The sequence below is a fragment of the Rhinichthys klamathensis genome, unplaced genomic scaffold, assembly GCF_029890125.1.
Source record: "Rhinichthys klamathensis goyatoka isolate OS25496 unplaced genomic scaffold, OSU_Roscu_1.1 h1tg000116l_1, whole genome shotgun sequence".
Taxonomy (NCBI): Eukaryota; Metazoa; Chordata; class Actinopteri; order Cypriniformes; family Leuciscidae; genus Rhinichthys; species Rhinichthys klamathensis.
In genome coordinates this window covers 262,261-286,865 of record NW_026606653.1, presented here as the reverse complement: position 1 = coordinate 286,865, position 24,605 = coordinate 262,261, and the positions used below count along the sequence as shown (strand labels likewise).

The window sequence follows — 24,605 nt, the reverse complement described above, 5'->3', positions numbered from 1 at the left end:
CGGTCAGAGGAGGCCGATCCAAATCCGATATTGTGCGTATTATTCTGTGTTATTGTTAAGCCCCACAAAAGGCACAAAACATTATCAAGTACCATACAGTTTTCGTGCACTATCTTATAAGTGTTCTGAAGCCATTATATAGTATAATGTGAGATAAAAATTAATATTTAAGTCATTAAATTCAAGACCTCGTAAACTTTTTCCCTCCGCTGCGGCTGTCAGTCATTCTCCATTCAGCATTTAACAGCGCGTCGCGTTCTGTTACGACAGGCAACACGATGAAACTCTCCAAGATCAAGATGATTCAATGTTACTATTATTATTCTTGATCTGTAGATAAAGGTCTATGGTTTAGCATAAAACAACTTTATATTGCTGGACTTTATTGCTGTAACTAAATCATGTTACTTTCTACCGGGCGTCTGTTAGATCGCAACAGAGTAGCCTAGAGTCAGAGAGCACCATAATTGTTCTTCACGCGCACAGTAACTGAAATTTAAAACTGTTAAAAGAAAAGGCTCAATAAACGATTGCATAGATACTGTGTATAATACACTACGCATCGATATGTCTTTCCTTTGTGCTTTGAACTGTTCAATGCGGATTCGACGCGCTGCGCGCTGTGACTCCGTGTTGCTTCAAGCGCATCATTCTGCGCTCGGGATGCGCATAAGCGCTGTGTGCCGCACTGTATTGGATCCTTTCATAATCATATAATACTACTTTTGCGCAATGAAAGATTATTAATAGCCTTTCTTGTTCTGTCCTATCTATCATATGTTGCTGCCTCATTAAACAGCTGTGCTATACATTTAAAACATGTCTCAATTTTATAGTAGCCTATACAGGCTATATATAATAATTTATCTTTTTGATTTTTGTTATCTTGTTTTTCATGAATGTATTTTACAACAATACAAAGAGCAATGTGTAATGTTTGACCAGATTTAGTGTTACACTTATTGTCTCTTATTTGTTCCCCTAAATTTTCTTCACTAAATGTTCAGATTTTATACAATTATTGTGCACTCATGATTTTTCTAGACTAAATTGCACTGCTGAATTATCCACTAATCTAGTTTATTATAGCATTTTTGTCACAGATTATAATCATATATTTTTTGGATTTGTTGTTTTTCTTTAAAATTAAGTTGTCTGTGTTAAGTAGATTGTGTTTAACACACAAAAGAGTGATTATCAGTTCAACACACAGAGTTATAGAAATTCTACTTGATTTAAAAAAAAAACTGCACTGGTATCGGATTGGTATCGGTATCGGCCGATACTCAGAATTTTGGGATCGGATCGGATCGGTTTTGAAAAAGCGGTATCGTTGCATCCCTAATAAATAAGTATAACAATCGGGGTAACAGATTAATCTTAATCACCTCAATCCTGGAATTAAAATCTAAAACTAGGTTTGTCCATTTAGTCAGGTCCTTTTGTATTACCTCCTTTTTGAGTCATTTTAACTTGTGAGTGTTGGAAACATGATGACAGTCAAAATTGGGTTGATGTGATTCATAGTTGTTTTTTGTATCTGATTGTTAATCTGCATCGCTTGAATACATTGAGACTCATTATTGTGGAGGGAGAACAACTATTAATGATTATAAAGTGTAACAGGCTCCATGTGTAAGCGTTCAGAGAGTTCTTCATCAGTGTGAGGATCAGTTAGAGTGATATAAGCTCTGACACACAGAAGCTGTCAGTGAGTCTCTTTACAACAGGGGTTCTCAAAGTTTTGATAGGTGAGGGCTAATTTAGGAACCCAACATTGAACTGAGGGCCGCCAAAGTGGCGGGGGAGAAAACGAAGAAAAAAAAAACTGAAAAGAAAATCCCATTTGAAATTATTTTAATGACCAGGTTGCATCTCTACAGTTTACATTAGTTGCAATAAACACATTTTAATTCATAACTGAGGCTAAACCTGGCAAAACTTGTGAAAATTTTGGGGGGGAGAGAAAGAAACTTTTAAAATAGAAGCTTACCAAACAAGTCATCATCATCATTCATTTCTATCATTGCTTGTCAGTCGCGTTTCCATTATTGCAGATTTGCATATTATTTTCTATCTTTTTTAACCCGTAACTGAAAAACGAAAAAATGAACGGTTGTTGTCTTTTTAAAACGCAAAGTTGAACAAAATTTTAATTTGAACTGGCTTCACCAACTGCTGCGCGAAAAAAGTAAATATCGACAGACTTTTTCAGATTTTTGTTTAAATGACTTTTTGCCCCTTTATTAAACATTTTAAATATTCACAAATTAATATGGAAAACATGTCGATTTTACTGGTTTTCTAAGGCCAAATTAGAACCTGGAATTGATATTTTTCCCGCAGTGATGAATGAGAAGAGCCATATAGCCTGTGTCTGATCTAGCCTGATTTATAGGTGAGTTATAGGCTAATGATAATAAATGCGTCTGAAAAAACAGCGAGGCATTTTAATTGTTTATTAATAAACTATTGTTTTCTAAGTGTCGGCTAAAAACATATCTCCATCTCCGCTGTTAAGCAGATGCGCTTTTAGAGAGAAATCCACCTTTCATACGGATTACATAATCAGGTATTTGCTTTCGATTCGAGTTTGTTTGTTTAAAAGTGCACATTTTAAGCTTTAGCCTACATAGGCTATATTTTGTTTCAGTTCTCGCGCTCCAGTTCACGGAGATCATGAAAGCGCGTAGTAGCCTAGGCTACTGATTGTTTTATTTTATTTTACAAAAGCACGTTTTCTTGTTATGAGTTTACACAAATAAAAGTAGTTGCGAATAATGCATTATTATTTTCTGTATGACCAGAAATGATAGACTAGTTTAAGTTGTTTCCACTGTTGATAGGAAAATGCAAGTGTTCGCGCCCGCGAACATTTTGAAAGGTAATGGAAACACGGCCATTAATAAGCTTGACATTGTTAAGATTATTATTAAGTCACATTGAATATTGATTACTTGGTCAACATACCCTTTTAAATTGCAATGGGATTTGTGGTGCTGGTTTCGGTTGGCCACGATTCCTATTCCTGTGTAGACAACCACTGTTCCTGGTGGCCTTGGGAGTGAGGTCAAGTGCGATCGGTCGGTCGGACCATGTAATTACCGCTTATGCCTATGGATGCCGCTAAACACCACTAAACGGAGATATTCATTTTTTCAAAGCAATAGTTTTAACAGTTTTACAGATGTTATCGCGGGCCGCCAGAAATTCGGCGGGCCGCCATTGGCCCGCGGGCCGCACTTTGAGAACCTATGCTTTACAAGGATCCTCCTCAAACTGCTGCAACTACACAGTCTGAACACACACACATCTCCACAATCTCATTGTGTGTGTAGTACTGGGGTTTGATACTGTACTGGAATAATCTAAATGTTCTGTATGATTTGTTCTCAGTGTTTCCATGCACAGATCTGAAGTCAGTTTCTCATTATGGAGAACAGAGAGAGCAGAGAGAGATCTTCATCTCCAGATCCCAGCTGTGTGTCTGTGAAGAGTGACGCATCCATGGAGAAGCCTCCTAAACTCAGTGATGAAGCAGTGACCTCTGACCCCAGTGATGAAGCAGTGACCTCTGACCCCAGTGATGAAGCAGTGACCTCTGACCCCAGTGATAAAGCAGTGACCTCTGACCCCAGTGATGAAGCAGTGACCTCTGACCCCAGTGATGAAGCAGTGACCTCTGACCCCAGTGATGAAGCAGTGACCTCTGACCCCAGTGATGAAGCAGTGACCTCTGACCCCAGTGATAAAGCAGTGACCTCTGACCCCAGTGATGAAGCAGTGACCTCTGACCCCAGTGATGAAGCAGTGACCTCTGACCCCAGTGATGAAGCAGTGACCTCTGACCCCAGGTGAGTGTAAACCTGTAGTGGTGAATTAACTGTTTTATGGAAGTCAAAAACACACTGAATTCACCAGGGTTCGTACGGGTGTATGAAATCCTTGAAAATGCTTGAATTTTGATGTTGTGTTTTCAAGGTTTGAAAAGTGCTTACATTTTGGATAAAATGCTTGAAATTGTAACTGCATTTCTTTCACAACAAATACCTATCTGACTGAATAGTTTGTTTATTAAATGGAGAAATAAACTGTAGCTTCAGATACAGAGTGATTTGCGCTACGCTGGCCAGAGCAAAAGTGGGCGGAGTTTTGGTTTTGATTTCCGCGCTTGTTTGGATGCCCCGTTTCTATTGGCCGCGCCGGTAATCGTCACAGAGCTCAGTGCCAAAAGTTGAACTATTTTTAACTCTGACCGCGGCGTGCAATCGAGCTCGCCAATGCTGCGCTCCGCTTTGGTCGACTCAGCAACAAAACGTCCTCGGCAGCGCAAGCCATTGAAATAAACGGGTTTCACAGCGCAGCGCACTCCACGTCCTGTCTGAACGGGCCATTAGTGACTGAGAGTACTTGGTGTGATAAAGTAATGTTAGTATTGGATGTCGGCGATGGCACGTTCATTTGTGGAATATGCAGTGAACATAGCCAAAGTTACAGCGCAGTAACTGTAACGTTAACTACCCTTAAATTATAACCTGCAAACGTTAGCCCAGTGCATAACAACAACCGCTGATTGCTGAACAGAAGTCGTGTCAGATGGAGTGTCATACAAGTAGCCGACTGTAAGGTTGAGGATGGCCTTATGCAATATTTACACGGCTCTATTCTAGTAGATACATGTATATGTCTTGACAATGAAATAAAAAATATATATATTTCAACTAATATAGGCTATTTATCAGGCAGGAGCGTGTGCACTGTCAGTCTTCTGTTAAAGGGGTAAAACACGTTTTTTCGAAGGCTTGATTGTGTTTGTGGGGTGCACTGTAACGTGTTCATTATTTTTCATATATTTTACCTTTATTCTACACTGCTCTGTCCCTCCTTGTAAAAACGGTCTGATGGTTTCCGGGTTCTATGAAGTAGTATTTCTATATGTGTTTTCTAGAAATGTGTTACTCACTACTATAAACCACGTGACTGTCTGATGGTTTCTGTGCACAGTGTGCAGATGCGACTAATCCATAATCAAATTCATCATCGATTATTTTCATTATCTATTATTATCCATTTGATCAATTAGTCATTGCAGACCTACTTAAACATTTACATTTTTACATTTATTCATTTAGCTGACTCTTTTATCCAAAGCGACTTACAATTGCTATATATGTCAGAGGTCGCACGCCTCTGGAGCAACTCGGGGTGAAGTGTCTTGCTCAGGGACACATTGGTGTCTCACAGTGGATTCGAACCCGGGTCTCTCACACCAAAGGCATGTGTCTTATCCACTGCGCCATCACCACCACCACATTCATTTATTACTTATTATTACTAATTGTAATTTCTCATTTGCCATCATGTCATTTTTCATGTTCTTAAATCTGTGCACTTGTGTTGTTTCAGCAGAGTTTATAGAGATGATCAGACTGGAGACCAGGATTCTCCTCAGCCAGTGAATGATGAACTACAGAGAGTCAAACACAGACACAAAACCAGCATGAAGAACAAGTATGAGAGATTATTTGAGGGACTGAATCTCCAAGAGAATGAAACCCTCCTGAACAGGATCTACACACAGCTCTACATCATAGAGGGAGAGAGAGGAGGAGTGAATGAAGAACATGAGGTTTTACAGATGGAGAAATCAGCCAGAACACAACACTCACAAGACACTCCAATCCACTGCAATGACATCTTTAAAGCCTCTCCTGAACCAGGACGCCAGGAGAAACAGCGGATCAAGACTGTTCTTACTAAAGGCATCGCTGGAATCGGGAAAACCGTCTCTGTGCAGAAGTTCATTCTGGACTGGGCCGAGGGGAAAGACCATCAGGATGTAGATTTCATGTTTGTGCTTCCATTTCGAGAGCTGAACCTGATCCGAGATCATCAGTACAGTCTTCACACACTTCTGCTGGACTTTCATCCTGAACTTCAAGATCTGGACTCAAAGATGTATGAGGAGTGTAAAGTTGTGTTCATCTTTGATGGTCTGGATGAAAGCAGAATCGCACTGATGTTTTCAGACGCCCAGGACGTTTCTGATGTGACTGAGACTTCATCAGTGGGTGTGTTGATGTCAAAGCTCATGAAAGGAGATCTGCTTCCCTCGGCTCTCATCTGGATCACCTCCAGACCAGCAGCAGCCAATCAGATCCCCTCCGAATACATCCACCGTCTGACAGAGATTCAGGGATTCAATGAGCCTCAGAAGGAGGAATATTTCAGGAAGAGAATCAGTGACGAGCATCAAGCCAGCAGAATCATCTCACACATCAGAAGAGCAAGAAGCCTCCACATCATGTGCCACATACCCGTCTTCTGCTGGATCTCCTCCACTGTGCTCCAGAAGCTCCTGGAAGAAGATCTGAGTGCAGAAATCCCTCAAACTCTGACTGAAATGTACATCCACTTCCTGCTGATTCAGATCCACATGAGGAATCAGAAGTATGAAGAGAGAGATCCAGAGAAACTCCTGCAGTCCAACAGAGAAGTGATTGTGAAACTTGCTGAAGTGGCTTTCTATCAGCTGATGAAGGGCAATGTGATGTTCTATGAGGAGGACCTGATTGAGAGCGGCATAGACGTCACTGACGCCTCAGTCCATTCTGGGATTTGCACTGAGATCTTTAAGGAGGAATCTGTGATTCATCAGAGGAAAGTCTACAGCTTCATTCATCTGAGCGTTCAGGAGTTTCTCGCTGCTTTCTATGTGTTTTACTGCTATTTAATGAAGAACAAGGAACCACTGCAGTTTCTGCGTAGATTCAGATCTGATGAAGACTCTCTGTATCTCAGATCTGGTGAAGACTCTCTGTATGATCTACTAACATCAGCAGTAGATAAAGCCCTCAGGAGTGAGAATGGACGGCTGGATCTGTTCCTGCGGTTCCTGCTGGGCGTCTCACTGGAGTCCAATCAGAGACTCTTACAGGATCTACTGACACACACAGAGAACAGCTCAGAGAGCATCAGGAGAACCACACAGTTCATTAAAGACACGATCAAAGAAGAGCGGATAATTAATCCTCTCTCAGCGGATCAATCCATCAATCTGTTCCTCTGTCTGCTGGAAGTGAAAGATCAGACTCTGTCCAGAGAGATTCAGGAGTTTGTGAAATCAGACAAACACTCAGTGGAGTTTCTCTCTCCGTCTCACTGCTCAACAATCTCCTACATGCTTCAGATCTCAGAGGAGCCGCTGGATGAGCTGAACACCATGAAATACAACACATCAGATGAGGGCAGAAGAAGACTGATACCAGCTGTGGTCAACTGCAGAAAAGCTCTGTAAGTGTTTCATCATTAATAGCTGAAGAATCATTTTAATGAATTAACTTAAATAAAAGTAAAAGATTTAAATATTGAACAGATTAACAAAACAAAAGCTAAAACTGTGCCAGTATTCTGCTGAGTTTGGTTCATTTCTGTGAGGCGCTCCACAAACAAGTTGACGGAAAGGAAACCGAGACGACAGAAAACACTTCCTGTTTGTTTGATTTATTTTACAAAAGCACAATGTTCTGTTTTATTGTGAGTGTACACAAAAGTTTAGGGCTGCAACTAACGATTATTTTGATAATCGATTAATCGGACGATTATTTTTTCGATTAATCGATTAATCGGAGAAAAATTTTCGATTCGATTTTTTTGTTTATTATGACTAAATAAAACCCGGTTACACTTTATTTTAAGGTGTCCTTGTTACAGTGTAATTATATATTTAAGTACAGAGTAATATTAAGTAACTACATGTACTTACTATAGGAATAGGGTAGGATAAGGTTGAGGGTTAGTTGCATGTAATTATGCAGAATTTACTGTTATTACTACAGTAAGTACATGTAACATATGTAACAAGGACACCGTAAAATAAAGTGTTACCTAAAACCCTAAATTAGGGTATTTATGTGTAAAAGTGTACTTTAAAAAGTGCAAAAGCCACACATTGAGTTTCACAAATATCAATATTTGCATTGTTTTTAATAATTGCTGATGGCAAGTTGACAACCATGATTATTGTAAAAAAAAAAAAACATTTATATCCAACATATTGTTTTAACACAATTTTTGTTAAAACAAATTTACAGACATGTTGTTCAGATGTGAAGATATAAACTAAAAACATCTAAAATATATAATTCATTTAATTTTTATTTAAAATTAATTGAATTATAAGGATAATTTGTAAAAAATAAATATAGAAAGACTGAAAACAAGCGTGTGAACATAGAGCCGCAGTAGATCGCGTTTGAAAAACAATTAAAACTTAATAGTAGGCTAGACAAATGCTATATAAAGAGAACGTAATGGAGGTACGCAGCAAGCTAACAGGCTTGATTAAAAAGACAGGAAAAATGATGCATTTGTGCACAAACATTCGCTGAAAACCACTGAGTACAGTGACTAAAAAAACAATAATTTACTGCTGCTGTTATTAACTGCCTTTATATTTAGTGCTTCGCTTTGTAAAGGCCGTTTTAATTTAATATTTCTGCGGTAGCACTATTTTAATCCATCACTTATGTTGCGAGCGAACTGATTGCGCAACCTGATGCTCGAGACAAAATACAGACATCCCAAGATCCCGGAAGTTCTGGAAGTCACCCGCATATTGATATGCTCCCTGATGCTCGCAAATTAGTTCAAACTCCCGGGATTTGAGCGCGCATGCGAGACAGAAGAGACTGTGCTCCAAACCGTGTAGCGCGAGCGCGCGGCAGAGCAACGGAGGGAGAGAGACCTTGCGTGTGTGCCTCATGAAGCGCGTGTAAGACAGAGAGCATCCTGATTGGCCCGTTTCAACCAATCACCAGTAAACGCTCCCCGTGACGTAAGCAGACCAACTAATCGATAATGACATTCGTTGACAACGATTTTCATAATCGATTATTATCGATTTTATCGATTAGTTGTTGCAGCCCTAAAATACTTAGCAGTTTCGACCAATCCTACTCTTATCTGTGTGACCAAAATGCCGGAGTGTGTTTGTGTGTCTCCTCTGTTGGATCACGCGTGACCGGTCTTCGTTTAGCTCTGTGTTGTGGGTCGATGAACGAGACCGGCGACAGAAATTACTCAGGACAGATTTTATTCTACATGAATAAAAACACAATTCATTTGGTTTCAGTCCGGGCCTTCAGCAGCGATCTCCAAGTCTTCTCCACTGTGCATTATAACAGCTATATAGGCATAGGGGTCATTTGCGTAAATATGTAAATATTTCAGTGAATATGAATATACCACTTCTTGCCAGGGTCGATATTGCCCCCACTACTTTCTGAAACATCTCGCAGCACGGATGTAACTAATACTAATGAATAAATCATCTCTGGTTAACTAGTAGTGCATTAATTGTGTTGGTTTGTTAAATAAGAGTCATTCTAGCGCTGGAATGTGTAGTTTCTGAGCTCCCGCTGAGTGCTGGTTGCGCTGCTATCAGTGGTGCGGATACAGTGTTCTCTATCTCTTGTGGCTTGCGCACAGTCTTCACTCGTTTTTTTTTTGTTAATTTTTTTTCCTGTTGTTGATTTTGAGAGGTCCAGCAGAGAAGGCCTGATGACGGTGACAGCCCACCACTGAAAACAAGCTGGAATCTGTGGCCTTCTCTCGCAACTATAACATCAGCCTCTCTTCAGCCGCGCTTACCGCAAACTGCAACACATTTGACAGTTTTCATGTTTCTCATATAAATCAACAGTGTTCACAGGGTATCCGCGGGTCCTTAAAAAGTCTTAAAAAGTCTTAAATTAGATTTTAAAAATTTATGGCCTTAAAAAGTCTTAAAAAGTCTTATTTTGACTTATGAAAGGTCTTAAATTTTCAATGGCAATTTGAGTTAGACATATCTAAATGTTTTCCAAATTAAAACTATCTAATTAGCGTACTTTTTTATTTACTATTAGTTCTAATAATAATTCGTTCTAATGTTAGAATCATTTTAACGATTCAATGAACAATCACTTGCAGTTCCTGAATGAATCAGCCGTTTGAACAAATCGTTTGAATGAATGACTCCCTGAGACAGTGACTTGCCGCCGCCTACTGGCGGGTTTAGTTTCACATTTAAAGTACCCTGTAATTAAAATGTTACAATTAGAAATCAGTTCATATTTAAATATTGAATTAAGAATTGAAAGAATTGAATATATCATAGCTTTATTTATGCAATTGTAAATGGAGTATAAATATATTAATGCCAGTTCTGATGCTGCTTCTGTGTCTCCTCTGCACTGCAAAGATGGATTTTGATTTAATATAACTGGTAACAGTGGTATTGTGTTATTATTCTAATATAATTTAATTTGAATGTTAGAATTTGACATAAAAGGTGATGCATACCTCGAAGTAAAAAAAAAAAAAAAAGTCCATATATGGGTGAAAATGCCCCTGGAACTCAATTTAAGGTTGCAAATATTGCCCTTTAATAAAAAAATGTTAATTCCTTTCACTGCTGTGAACTGACCACTGCATAGAATATGAAAAATATGAATATCTTCGTGAGTCAGCTGTCAACAACAGGCCTAAACCAGCCATGGTACCAGTACACAAACACAATCAGTAAAATATCATCTAATTATCATCAACAAAACTTTGAAAATATTGAGACATTTTTTTTTCAATATTGCGCACCCCTAATGTAAGGTATTAATTTTGATTTCTTCAGGTCTTAAAAAGGTCTTAAAAAGCCTTAAATTTGACTTTAAAAAGTGTGCAGATACCCTGGTTCAACATATTTAACAAAAAACATTTTGTTTTTTAAATGTTAAATAAAAATAAATAAATAAATTTAATGTTAAAGGTGCAGTGTGTAATTTTAAGCGGCATCTAGTGTTGTGGTTGGGAACTGCAAACAGCCAGTCACTCACGGCTTAGTAAAAGTTTAGCTGGCTAATATGAGCTGTTATGCTGTAAGCTAAGGCCGGTGACACACTGGCTGCGTGGCGTGAGTGTGGCGTTTCTGTTGCGTGGCGTTTTCTGTGTCTTTGCACACCAGAAGCGTGTCTGACGTTGACGCTGCTGCTGCTAGGTGACGTACAGAGAGGACGTATTGTGGAAGCCCTATACTTCATGTTAAGCATAAATATAAAGCCTACTGATAAAGACACTGTCAGCAGGATTGACAGCAAAATAGACTACAGAATATTTCGTTCTGTATTGACAGGTGCAATATTTGAAAATTGATCATTATTTATTTTTAAATTATATTTGTATCTGAATTTGTCAAAACCTAGACTTTCAACCATCAAAATGTAATTTATTAATATGTATTCGTGTACAAAATGACATATAAACATCTTTTCATATACTATTTTGCCTGGAAACGCTTCCAACACGCTTGCGTGTCGCGTGAAAAATAGGCGTCGGTTCTATTTCTAGCATGCACGCGTTTTCCGCGCGGCTCAAGCCGGCAGTCTGCAAGCTCTAACCTGTTAACATGGGAGCCGAAATAAAAACAGACACGCCACGCCGCTGAGACGCTTACGCCACGCGGCCAGTGTGTTACCGGCCTAACATTACTGTTTTACGGTCAATAGTAACCAGCACATTTATCCAGCCATAACACAGCGAGGGAGAAGAACTAAGTTACATGAAACAATCCAACGACATATTTTACACCACTGACAAGGGAAAAATTGTGCTAAATAATAGCTGTGCTCCTTCATTTGTTGCTTCTTCTTCTTTCAGAGTCTGCTGCTTCTTTTTTTTCTGCTGCTGCTTTTTCAAGGTAGTGAGGAAACGCGCTCTGTAGCGCTGTGTGTTCGCTGTCGGCTACGGTAGAAACATGACGACACAATATGTCAACCTCTATAGAAGGGGGTCCCGCGGTTATGTAGGTATAAATGTCTCATTCTAAGGTAATACAAACATAACGGTTCATTATGCACTGAACAGATAGTTATGGATCGTATATTGCCTTTCTGTCAATAGATCCTCAGAAATATTACACACTGCACCTTTAAGTAAAACAATGTTAAACATTGTCCCGCAACGAGACAAGCAAATTATACTTTGGGTTTCATGTGCGTGTCTAAACTATCAAATGAACACAAAAATATGTAAAAATGACCGGCTTTTATATTCACAGCTATTGAATGAATAACTTCAGCTTTAATAAGCATTATCTATCTATGATAAAACATGCAGTGTTATTTTACATTCAATTACTTTTTATTAGATTTCTTTTTAGACCATACATAAACACTAATGTTAGTAGACCTTCCTGAAATTAAAGCACGGTGTAGGCCTATATAATGTGTATCTTTGTTTAAAGGGTCATATAATGGTACATGCACTTTTACAAGGTGATTGTACTGAAATGTGTGTTGGCAGTGCCTGTACACAGCCATCATATAATGATAAAAATCCATCCAGTGGTTTTGTTTTACAGTTTTTCTCGATTGCTTAAACACTATAACCAGGCTTTTGAACTAAAATTTCAAAACCATAATGCCATTTATTAAAAAGCACACCCATTTCACTGAACTATGAACACTATTCCCCTGTTTTGACACATTAGTCAGATTTGTTGAACTGTCACAGCAAAACTCTAGACACTAATCCCTTCATTTCTCATTGCCTACACCACGTGGTCATTTAGAAAGCACTAGCATTCAAAATTGTTCACTCAAGTCAGCTCAGCTTCAGCTCAGTTAGCACACAATTACCCAGGTGAAAACACTAAGAGTCAAAACACACATCAGTCAGATCCTTCAATAGATAGATAAAAGCTTATACAATCTTTTATAAAAGATAAAAATTAGTTTACTGAGTTTTGGAACAATGGATCCACAGAGAAATTAAGCAATAGGTCGAGGAGGATGAGGAGGAGGATGAGGAGGAGGAGGAGGGAGAGGAAGAGGAGGAGGAAGAGGAGAAGGAGGAGGAGGAGGAGAAGAAGGAGGAGGAGGAGGAAGAGGAGGAGGAAGAGGAGGAGGAAGAGGAGGAGGAAGAGGAGGAGGAGGAAGAGGAGGAGGAGGAGGAGGAGGAGAAGAAGGAGGAGGAGGAGGATGAGGAGGAGGAAGAGGAGGAGGAATAGGAAGAGGAGGAGGAAGAGGAGGAGGAAGAGGAGGAGGAGGAGAAGAAGGAGGAGGAGGAGGAAGGGCAAGGGCAAGAAGACAAGCAGTCTCGGATGAAATTCAAGCCACTTTAGTTGGCCATGTCCTTGTCCATGGTATGACTATGAGGGAGGCTGGGCAACGAGTACAGCCAAATTTGAGTCGCTTCACCGTCGCCTCCATCATCAGAAGCTTCAGGGAGGTGTGGTGGCAAACACATTTCTATCACTGAATAAGAGACAAACATTTCCAATTGTCTTTGATGAGGTTTATGTTCTTGCAAGAAAAGGCCAGCAGTCGTACAGTCACACAGAGTGGCTGCAGAGTGTGACAGTGAAGGAGAGCATCCTTTCTCCTTTATAGTCTTGACTCCCAGAGTGTTATCTTTCTAGGCCAATGATGGTATTTCAACCATATGTGGAACATTCTTAGACTTGTTCATCATATTGTATCCTTGAGTGGAGGCATGTGCCAACACTCTTTACCATTCCAATACAATTCCAGATTTGAATAAGGTTTGTGTGTGCTCTTTTACTGTCATATGATGCTCACACACATCTTACGTAAGAGTAGGAGAGAGGGAAAAAACAAGCAACATGACTTACCAGTTTTGGAAATGTTGTTTTGAATTTATAGCACCAGTGTGTAAGACTATGTTGTAGTGTGTGTATTTTTGAGGGCTTGTGTGTCCTGTCTGAGGGCAACGTTTGGTTTTTCAGCAAGAGTGAATGGTTTTGAGTGTAGAGCTTCATTTTGACCTGAAAATAGGATGTTTGGGGAATTGGGTGAGACGTTATGGGTTTGTGTTTACTGTTTTGATAATACGAGGCATAGTTTCAAGAAATGTGTTTAAGCAATCGAGAAAAACTGTAATCTCCTTGTTTTCCCCTGCCTCAAATCGAGCCGTTCGACCGTGTGACGTCACAGACGCCCCTCCCACGAGTGTTGATTGACAGCAGCGTTTCCACACAGACCCGCCCTGAGCGAGCTGTCATCATAGTCCGCCATTGTTGATACGCTGGAGCAGAATGGCGTCTAAGCGATTGTGGTGTTCTGTTCTTGGGTGTAATAACGAACACAGTCATTCTGATGTTCCTAAACCCAAACCGCTGAAGACGCAGTGGCTGAGTTTAGTTTTCGAAGGGAATATTCCCCACGAGCAACGGCAATGCTCTCATGTTTGCGCGAATCATTTCTCACCAGACTGCTTTATAAACGAGGGTCAGTATGAGCCGGTTTTGCTAAGAAGCTGCTCCTGAAAAAAGAATCGATACCAACTATTCGTGTCCCTGCTGAACCTCTAGAAGAAGTGAGTGTAACGTTTTATTAATCTTTATATTAATCTTTGCAAATCGCGGAAAAAAGTTTTTCAGGGCCATTAGTTGTAACGTCAATCTGTCAATGAACTAACGTATAACGTAGACTCCGGTTCAAACTGATACGGTTGCACAGATGTGTTCTCGGAGACTCCCGCTGCCATTCTCTCTCCAAAATATACCCTCAACTGTTGTCAAGGCAACACTCCACGTGCGCTGTGTCGAAACGCCAGCACAACAGAGGGGCGGAGTCAGCGAAGCTCATTATCATTTAAAGGCACATGCACTGAAACGCATGCTGAAAACAGAGCTGTTTTTGACCAGGAAAAATTAGTGTTTTCTTAAAATACTAATGAGAATTTTTAATAAAAGTATATTACAAACTTTTCATTTAGACCCTAAAACATTCATATTAACTTGTACAAAAATCCCATCGTATGACCCCTTTAATTGTTTATCTATTGTTTATCTTTGTTTAATATATATTAGGGCTGTCAATCGATTAAAATTTTTAATCTAATTAATTACACACTCTGTAATTAATTAATCTAAATTAATCGCATACACAATCTTACAATGTTTACATGGTACAATTTCTGGTAAGCTACGTTTTTATTATTATTGCTTGACACAGATTTCAATTTAATTTAATTCTTGTGATTTGATGCAATATTGACTCATTTGGATAAATATTAGGTACACCAGATAGGCATTCATTTTTCTCAAGAAAAAAAAATCTCACCCAATGCTGTAAAAATACAGAGAGCCATATCAGCTGGTAGTATTTAAGGTTAAAAATAGCTCAAATTAAATATAGTGCGTGTTTATTACAAATAACAACTTTGATATAAGTAAAAATATAGTAGTAGGCTACATAAATTTAGAAAAATACTCTCTATTGCTCTTTTTTTATAGCCAACTATAACGTGCTATATGGTCATGAAATGGCTTTCCTGAGGTAACTTAGGCTAAGTGTTATAATTGTTCTCCAGCTGTTTTATTGACCTCTTTTCGCGGTTGAAAAACACTGATTGATCGAGGAATATACATTTCGGTAAGTTTTAGGCTGCCCTACTGTATCTTTCAACATTGTTCATTCGTGTTTATTTACTATTAGCTAGAGATGATCGGTTCACGTGCCACTATAGGGATCTGTCATGTCACATTTACAAGCGCCAAAACGGTATTTATTGTTTGATTTTCGTAATAAAATTGACAGAATTTTTTTTTATATCATAAGTAACGTGCTCTGTCTTGTCTGTTTCCGTGTCCTCTCTTTGGTGCGCGATTTTTCTGTGCGTGAGAAAATGTTTGTGTGACATGAGAGCGCGTGAAAAATTACAACACACACACACACACACACACACACACACAAGCGCGCTTTCTCTCAGACACACTCACCGACTCACGTACACACTCCTGGATGCTTTGCATTGTTACTTTAGAGTTGACGAACTCCGTCTGTTATAAGTAAATGTTCCAAACAACGATCCAAGCAGCGCGTTCTTGTCTCCCTCCTTCTTTTTACACGAATGGTGGCTACGACTAGAACGGCTCCGCACAGGTCAAAACGGAATGGATTAATCTGCGTTATTTTTAACGCGTTATTTCTTCTCAGATTAATGAATCGAAATTAACGCGTTATTTTGACAGCCCTAATATATATATATATATATATATATATATATATATATATTGTGACGTCATGAGAGGCAACACAGCTCTCAGCGGGACAGTTCAAGTAGTGCCAGGACACAAAGTTCAAATGAAAACAAGGGTTTTATGACAGTTCTTGGGAATTAGCAAAAAAACAGCGTTCCAAACTCATAAGTGTAACTAAGGATCAGGTTGGTCTTCAACAGTCAAAACTTAAACGATGCCTCTTGGTGAAAGTGGTGAAATCATAATCCCGTTTCCCTCAGGAAAATAAACAGTCTTTTTCCAACCTTATTTCAATCCGTGCTGCAGCCCATGGCCAAGCCAGTAGTAAGTCTTTCAAATGTCTGGTAAGTATTTCCAACCTTCAGTATTCCTCATGGAAACGATACTGGAGCGTTCTGGTCTTCTGTAGAGAGCCCAACCTGAAGCTTGTCTCCCAAGCCTCACACACCCACTCACTAACTGTGTCTCTAACCCTTAAAAAGCCCTTCAGCTCATCAGACCCTGATCAGTCTCAGGTGTGCGGGAATGTGGTGTATTGAGGGGTGGAGTTCCCGACTCCACCAGCAGATGGAGCCATAGCTGTTTGTGGTTGCAGCCACCTCAGGGAAATGTAGCGCCCCTCCAGGACACAGCCTCTCGTGACATCACAATATATATATAACAAAAAGAACCAATAAGAACCCCGCTAAGTACCGGATCGATAAGCAGTATAGTAGTAGTAGTAATACCGTTAAAACATTATCGATACCCATCCCTACTCCCCAGTCAATGCTCCGACAACAGCCCAGACATGGAGTTGCTTCAGCCACCAGTCTCCCCAGTCCCTGTAAGATGCCAAGCTCTGGTCCTTCACTGGAGATGGTATCTGACTCAAGAGACAGAGGTAGAGCCTACCGAGACTGAGACTCAAAGTAGTTAGTTTAGCAGCTCAGTGAAGCACTTTAAATTTATATATATATTTTTACATACAGTGTAATTGTGCTTCAAATAAAAAAAGTATCTACCTACACCTTATTCTTGTTTAAAATCATTTACATAATATATATGAATGTATGGAGCATGATAAAAAGCTGAGCTTGAAATTGTGGCGTTAAAGGTGACGCGAGCCGAGGAAAAATTTGGGTGCACCCGTTTTATATTGGGTAGCCCCATTTTATAGCCTATAAGTATTCTTATGCTTGGCTTGACGTGTTTGCATGTAAATATGACGGGTCAATATGGGTTGCGTAAATAAAAAATAAAAATGGTTGCTCTTAAGAAAGTTTGAAATCCACTGCCCTAGGGTCACAGTCCTGCAGAGTTTAGCTTCAATCCTAATTAAACAAACCTGATACAGCTAATCAGGAGCTGAGTTTGGCACCCCTGATTTATACTCTTAATAATCCACAAATCTGAATAAAGATTTTCCAACGAGCTGTTTAAACAGGACGCGTCAAAGTGACTGATGCCAGTGGGCGGGGCCTACAGTGCAATGATGTAAAACTATTTGTTGATGTCTTGCTCTAGAGGCGGTCATATGCAAATGTATTTGCCCATGTGACGTCACAAAAACCCACAATATCCTAACAAGACATTTTTGGAGCGTGGTTGAATACATTTTGTTTTTGTTTTAATCAGTCCCTCCAGTTTTTCGCGATTCTGCGATCGCTGAATACAACGCAAAAACAACAAAATGTCGCATTTTTTTGCGATCCTGCATAATTCCTAATTCAACCGCAAAATAATCACAAAAATTCAAAAAATGACCTCATAAAACATTAAATTATAATCACCCAATTGAAATATATCTAGTTAAAGTTTCAATGCATTTTTACGTTGATACAGATGTTGCGCACGCGTGATGTCTGTGAGCGGTCTGTCAGAAACATGGCGAAAGAAAATGCGGCAGCGTCTCTCCTGCCCTCTCACATAACCGCCCAGGTTTTCATTGGGATACGGCAAACTTATTAACGCATTTAACATGATTGAATGACATAACAAAAAGTATGATATGCTCGATGGTACTAAAAAGAATTCTTAAAAGCGCAGTATACCGTGAAAGAGAACTAATTTCAGCCAGTCGAGTGACAGTCTGTCTGTTCTGACTGCAAGTGTGTGTGTGTAGAATATTGAATTCTCTTTATAGCGCTTGAACAAATACACATAGCTACAATTACTTCAAAATATTCATCTTGGCAAGTATTTATGTAAAACAATCAGTAATAACTGATTGGGACGTTTGTCATTACTGTAGTAGGTCTTAAAGTGACAGTAACCTAATTTACCTGCTGTTGTCAGTGTTGTTAATGTTATTCAAGCAAGCAACAACAATAGGCTACAGCACAATTTAAAAAAAAGAATTTGATTAGACCAAATAAACAAGCTTTATGCAATTTGTTTGTCATTTGTGTCATGTATGACTATTGTGCATCTGACATAATACTATTATGGTAAATGTGATGTCCTAATTATAAAATATAAAAATCGCAAATTTTTTCACAAATTTCTGGAAATTACCACCACAAAATCAGTCATTTTGATCGCAAAAATCACACAAAAAAATCGTGAAATCCTGGAGGGACTGTTTAACCCTGTAAAGGTGATGATACACAGGGCAACTTTTTGAGCAATGTTGCTGGGCAATGTTGCCGTCAACGGGCAACCAGATGAGACACAGGGCCCACGACCGATCTAAATTATCCAGATAGAAATGTATTGCCCATTTTCAATGGGAAAGTGCCCAAGCAACAATCACTCGGCAAGATTGCCCAGCAACATTGCTCAAAAAGTTGCCCTGTGGATCATCACCTTAAGACCCAAATATAGAAAAAAAAAAAAAAAAAAATGTTCCACCTGTCAGATGTTGTTGTAGGAGGCCTCTGATGCAAATAATGAAGGATTTTTTTAAAAAAAATTATGTTTTAGTAAGTTTTTAAGGAAATGTTGTAATATTGCAACGTTGGGTCTATTGGGGAGCGGAATTTCAGCATTTTCACTCACACTGTCAGAACAAATATACAGAACAACTAAGGGCTCATTTGAAGCGTGGATTGCTTACATAGCACCATAACAGTAAATATTATGAATCATAATAATAATCACCCAATAGTCATATTTTTATGAATTAGAATTTATTAAAAATAAACATAAAATATAAATAATAAATACAAAACAGATTGAAAACTGTCAAAGAAACAGTGTCCAGTGTTCACTTGCAACGGTAGTCCTAAAAGCAGTTCCTTTCCTCTAAAAAGCAGAGACGGAGATTGCACTTCCTGCTGAGCGTATTCAAATATCCTTTTGTCTGCAGCGTCCTCTCATTCTGAAATGAAAATAGTTCTAAGAGTTAGGATTCATTTACATTTAAATTATTTATACTTGAACAAACTCTATTTATGTGATACATTCCACTGAAGTCTAGGGCTGGAACGGTTACTGCATTACCGCAGTACCGTGGTCACGTGACGCCTACCGCGGGTCTGAGCTCGTCACTGTCATCACCGCAAAAAAAAAATTGGCCTGCCCATGTGTGCACGTTGTGTCTAATGACACGGATTCATTGATTCTAATTACATGGATTATGTCCAATGACAGTGTGTCTTACATGGATTCAAGATTTTCTAAAAAAAACTTATCATCAAAAGATCCGACAAATCCGACCTTTCGCGAGCTGTGGAGCGCAATGTTCCATGAGACATAATAACATTACATTCATATTAGAGATGCGCAGATGGGCTATTATTTCATCCGCAACCACATCACAAAACTCATCATCCGTCCGCCATCCATCTGCACCAACGTTTGTTGACCAATTTTCAAAGCGCGGTTTATCGCTTTACCACGGGAATTTCTTGCTTTTCAACCGCGGTTAGACAAATCCATACCGTCCCAGCCCTACTGAAGTCACACAATTCTAAAAGGAATAAGCAAACCCCCAGACCTCTTACATCCCCCACATTCCAGAACATTAACACCTGTCCCTGAACAATGGACCATGCAACCCCCTATATGTCTGAACATCCACACCTGTCCCTGAATAACCATCCTCCAAACATTCCACAAACTGTGTCTGCCTTGCAACAAGCTGATATTTGGGCAAACAAACAAAGCCCAGATAATTTTTTTTTTTAAAACAGTTAACTATATAAACTGCTAACATACAGGAATAATTTCAAATACTGGTACTGAAAGGACTTAAAACACTGCAACCAGAAATAATTTATTCATTTAAAATGATTCAAATCTGATCTAAACTGAAAATTATAACAAATAACACATTTAGATATTGTGAATCATCAAATACATTATATTTCTGTAAGTATTTCTCCTATATGTGAACATTTGAGAAGTGCAATGCCTCCATGTAATGTGCAAGGTGCACATGCTATTTTGACTACCATTCAATCCCAACGTTGTAAAATTACAACAAAGACATAACAAGCTAAAAATCTAATTTGATGCATGCATTCCACAATAACCAAGTATTTACTTGAACTAGACATTCTAACAATGACAAATGTTGAGATATCCAGTCCAATGAAACGAGGAGATGCGCTTCCAGGAAAGTTTGCAGGTTGTATGAGTTCATGACCTTATGGCAAGACATATATACACATTTACTATCCAGTGGCATTGCGAGGCTAAACAATAGGACCCATTGGCTATGTAAATGTGGTCTTTCAAAAAAATAAAAATAAATTGCAGATGTGTTTTTGGAAGAGCTAAAAGTGATGTTGTAATTTTACAACCACGGGTCTTACAGGGTTAAGGTGTGAAACTTGCAGGATGTTTCAATTGTACAAAGACCTCTTATATGTCAAAATAATTAAGAAAACTTGATGTCTCATGTCGTGACCCCTTAAAGATTATTCGTATATGAGAGAAAGATTTACTTCTAAACTATGAGACAGATAATAAAGAACTACCTCTGAAAACACTGCAGTAAAGTAAAACTACATCTAAGCATATTTGTATTCTGCTGTAGATTGACTGCAGTACAGATGTAGTTCAGTCTAATCTCCTGACTGAATCTCCCAAAATTAAACTGAGGTCACTCCAGTACAAATACAGTTCACTATGGTTCATTTGCAGATCAGAGTTCATTGCAATTGTAACCCCCTCTATTAGTTCCTTCTTCCAACCCTTCCAGAAATGACCACACTAAGGCGTATGCTGAGCTCAATCACGTTTACCGGGAACATCTGAGAATATGTGAAATGACACCAAACAGACATGAAATACCGCTCATCCAGTCATATAACTGTCAAAAATAAATATGAATTAAGTTACAATACAAGTTATGCGAAAATAAACAACGAGATATACAACGGATACCATGTGCTCTTAATGTGCTCGACAATGAGTTTCGCCATAAAATTAATTATTCATCAACTCTATGTCTCTTATGACCCAAATATGAAATAAAACACTTTTAAAATATTGCATTGAACTGTAGTTGTTGCCATGACAACTGTGTGTCTGTTTCCGTTACCGTTTTTCGCCACTGCTGCTGGCACAACAAAATACATCATATTTAGAGGCAAGGAATTGATCACTCCTTTTACAGCTTTGTTTTTGTAGACAAACGCACGCCTCGAAGAGTGGATGACTTGTTTACTCAGTTTTAGGCTGCAGCCATATTAATCTGAATACATTTAAAAACATATTTTTCCTCTCCACACTGAGACAGTGGTTCAGCAAAAACAGGTTTTTGAAGATGCTCTTTCAAGTGGATAAACACATTTACATGTTTAAAAATATCTTTGTAGGGCAATGTGCATATAGTTCTTGATAACAGGGAAATCCCAGGAAATATGGTAATAAAACTCAATTATATGGAGCCAGATCAAAATGCAAATTATGTCGTTTTATGCTGGTGCTGTAAAAGGATTTAAGAATTTTTAGATAATTTACTGTAGACAGACAATTTTTGGAAACTGCTAGTGTGGACTATAGACTGTAAAAAAAGATGGACGACGCTCCTTCACTCTCTTCCATTGGAGAAAAGTGAAGCCACCAAAGTCCTAATACGGCGCTGACATCTTGGGCAGATTTGGGACCTGAGTCTGTGCAGTTGCAAGGTCTCGCCCTCACTCCTGCAGAAACAGTTAGTACACAGTTTACTGTGTGAAATAAACAGTTATAGACATGTAGAAATTAAAGTTGAAACTCCAATCTCCTCCAAAAAATCCCCAAAAAATCAGTTGGAGCTCACTGATTACTTCGTTTAGAGAAGCTGTCAATCACAGCTGTCAATCATGATGTAACATTCATGTTTTTATAGCATCAAATAACAAACTAAGATCACAAACTAAATTATTTAAAAAACGAACACTTAAACTTAACCCTCTGGGGTCTAAGGTGTTTTTGGGGTCCTTGAGATAGAAGTCCCTACACTCTATTTAGCACAAACAGGGCTACCATAATATGTGAGCAACATGTATGTACATGTATTTTTGAGAGAATAATGTTTATGCATGGTTATTGAAAAAATTACTAAATATTTGTCCACAAGACTTTTGACTAATGGATGTTGTCGCCTAGAGTTTTTGCTTCAAAATGATCTGAAAATCATCCTGCCTAATCATTCACATAAAACAATACATTGATACAAATTTTGTAAAATATTTATATAATCCAAATATAAATGAAAGTCAAAAGCACATTTGTAAGAGCCATTTTGTCTTTATTTAAACCTTATGCAGGTGTGTGTCCAGTAGGGGTCTCTCTTTGGGTAATTGGTTGCTGAATATAGGTAGGAACCTTCCTTCAGGTGACATGTGTTGCTGGAGGGAAGGTGCACACAGTTTTTTGACCGCTAAGCTATGCTACACTGAGCTATCATGTGCCATGCTGTGCAGTATGAAATCTGCCAGGGTGAAGAAATTGTAACTGTGGATTTATTGACTGTTTGTTGGACTCTTGCTTACATGGAAATGAGGACCAGTCACGGTAAAATAAATCTACAATGTAAGCATATTAAACTTGGTGTGGACATTGCTGTGAATAACAACCCAAGCGAGCGCGTCCATTAACAAGCACCGTCCAGCAGCCATCAGCTGCTTAAAGTAATAGGCTTGGCTGCTTACATTTAGTCAAAAAACTGTTTACTCAAAAGGAACTGAGTTTACCTATTTTTGCATTGGAGTTTCATCATCTGTGGAACGAGATTGAGTGGATTGTTGGAGGAACTTTGCATCGATTTCGTTTACAACTGAGATCAGCTGCAGCCACGACAGGAGGACATCGCATATCTGTGGATTATAAGTGCGCATCTTTGCTTTTGGGTCAGGGACCATCTACAGCGCGAGAAAAGACACTGGAGCTGCTCTACAAACGTCAGCAGAGGAGCTGTGTTCATATGGCGCCCAACGTGAAGAGGTATGTTCAGTAGCGCTACTTATTGTTGAATGGCCATTAAACTTTGTGTGCACACAACATGGGGACATAATTCCAATGCATTGGTTGTCAAAGAGTATAAATAACTTTGCGAACTAGATTCATTGTTGCTTCGATCGTGCTTCGCATATTCGGTGGATTATGGAGCCTGCTGAAACTGAGCACAGGTCTATGGAAGCGCTTCAGTTGATCAATGGTGTTTTTACTGATGTTGATGTTCAAATGGACAAACAAAAACGTGTTGTGAAATTAACTCCTAAAGCGTTTGTACAAAAGGTTGAAAGGTTGCAGAGTGATAGAAAATCTGTATTAACTAAAGCTACAAATTTAAGGAAAAGGATACAAGGTTTGATGCAACAAAGAAATGTAAAAGAGGTGCAAAGTGCTTTTGTTGATCTTTTAGATTTGTGTGAAGAAGCAAAAGGTATTCATGGTTCTTTGATGGGTATGTTACCTGAAAGTGAGAAGGAAAAACATGACATATGGTTTAAGGCAAAAATTATTGTAAATGATGATTTTATTTCTGAAGTTAAAATGTGGGTATCATGTAATGAAAATGATGAAATTACTACAAATGAGGTAATAAATGACAAAGTTGATGGGGTCAATCCAGATGATAGCATTTCAAATGTTGGTAGTAGACATCCAAGTAAAACGAGCCATTGCAGTAGTGTTTCTTCTGCCAGAATTATAGCCGAGGCAAATAAGGCTGCACTGCTTGCTCGTATGGCAGCTTTAAAGGAAAGACAGGATTTGGAGGAGCAAGAGCAAATGATTAAGAGGAAAAAGGAGCAACTGGAAATGAAAGCAATGCTATTAGAATCCAATGCTAAACTTGCAGTTCTAAAGGCCTCTGAAAGTCGCAGTGTTTCTAGTGCCCCTCATGTTGTGAAATCTCATTTGGAAAAGGAAGAGGGGAAAGCAGCTGCAACTACATTAAATCCACTGGCAGAGGAGTTTGAACTTGGTGGATATAGCAAAACTGCAAATAAAGTACCAGCACTGGATCCCTCTTTGACGTCTTATGTGCCGTATCAGGAAGTTCGTCAGCAGCCTTGGCATGAATGTATGGACTCCGAAAGGAGGAATTCCCAGCATGCACTAGGAGATACATCAGTTCAACCTCGTAGACCTCTTGCATCTGAAATGATTTCGCGACCCGCATCAGTTCAACCTCATAGACCTTTTG

General features: G+C 38.9%; 1 protein-coding gene across 3 annotated transcripts in view; it reads left to right on the top strand.

Annotated features, from left to right (window-relative positions):
* The window catches only part of LOC130088312 (NACHT, LRR and PYD domains-containing protein 12-like), a 65,314-nt gene that overhangs the window by 3,820 nt on the left and 36,889 nt on the right, over nucleotides 1-24,605 (top strand). The window contains exons 2-3 of one of the 3 annotated variants that reach the window (XM_056255028.1): nucleotides 3,412-3,854; nucleotides 5,410-7,293. In XM_056255028.1, the coding sequence (XP_056111003.1) occupies nucleotides 3,433-3,854; nucleotides 5,410-7,293 (2,306 nt within the window). In that variant the 5' untranslated portion in view covers nucleotides 3,412-3,432. Of the gene's footprint in view, nucleotides 1-3,401; nucleotides 3,855-5,409; nucleotides 7,294-24,605 lie in introns of those variants that run through there. The other 2 variants (XM_056255029.1, XM_056255030.1) reach the window with 2 other exon arrangements.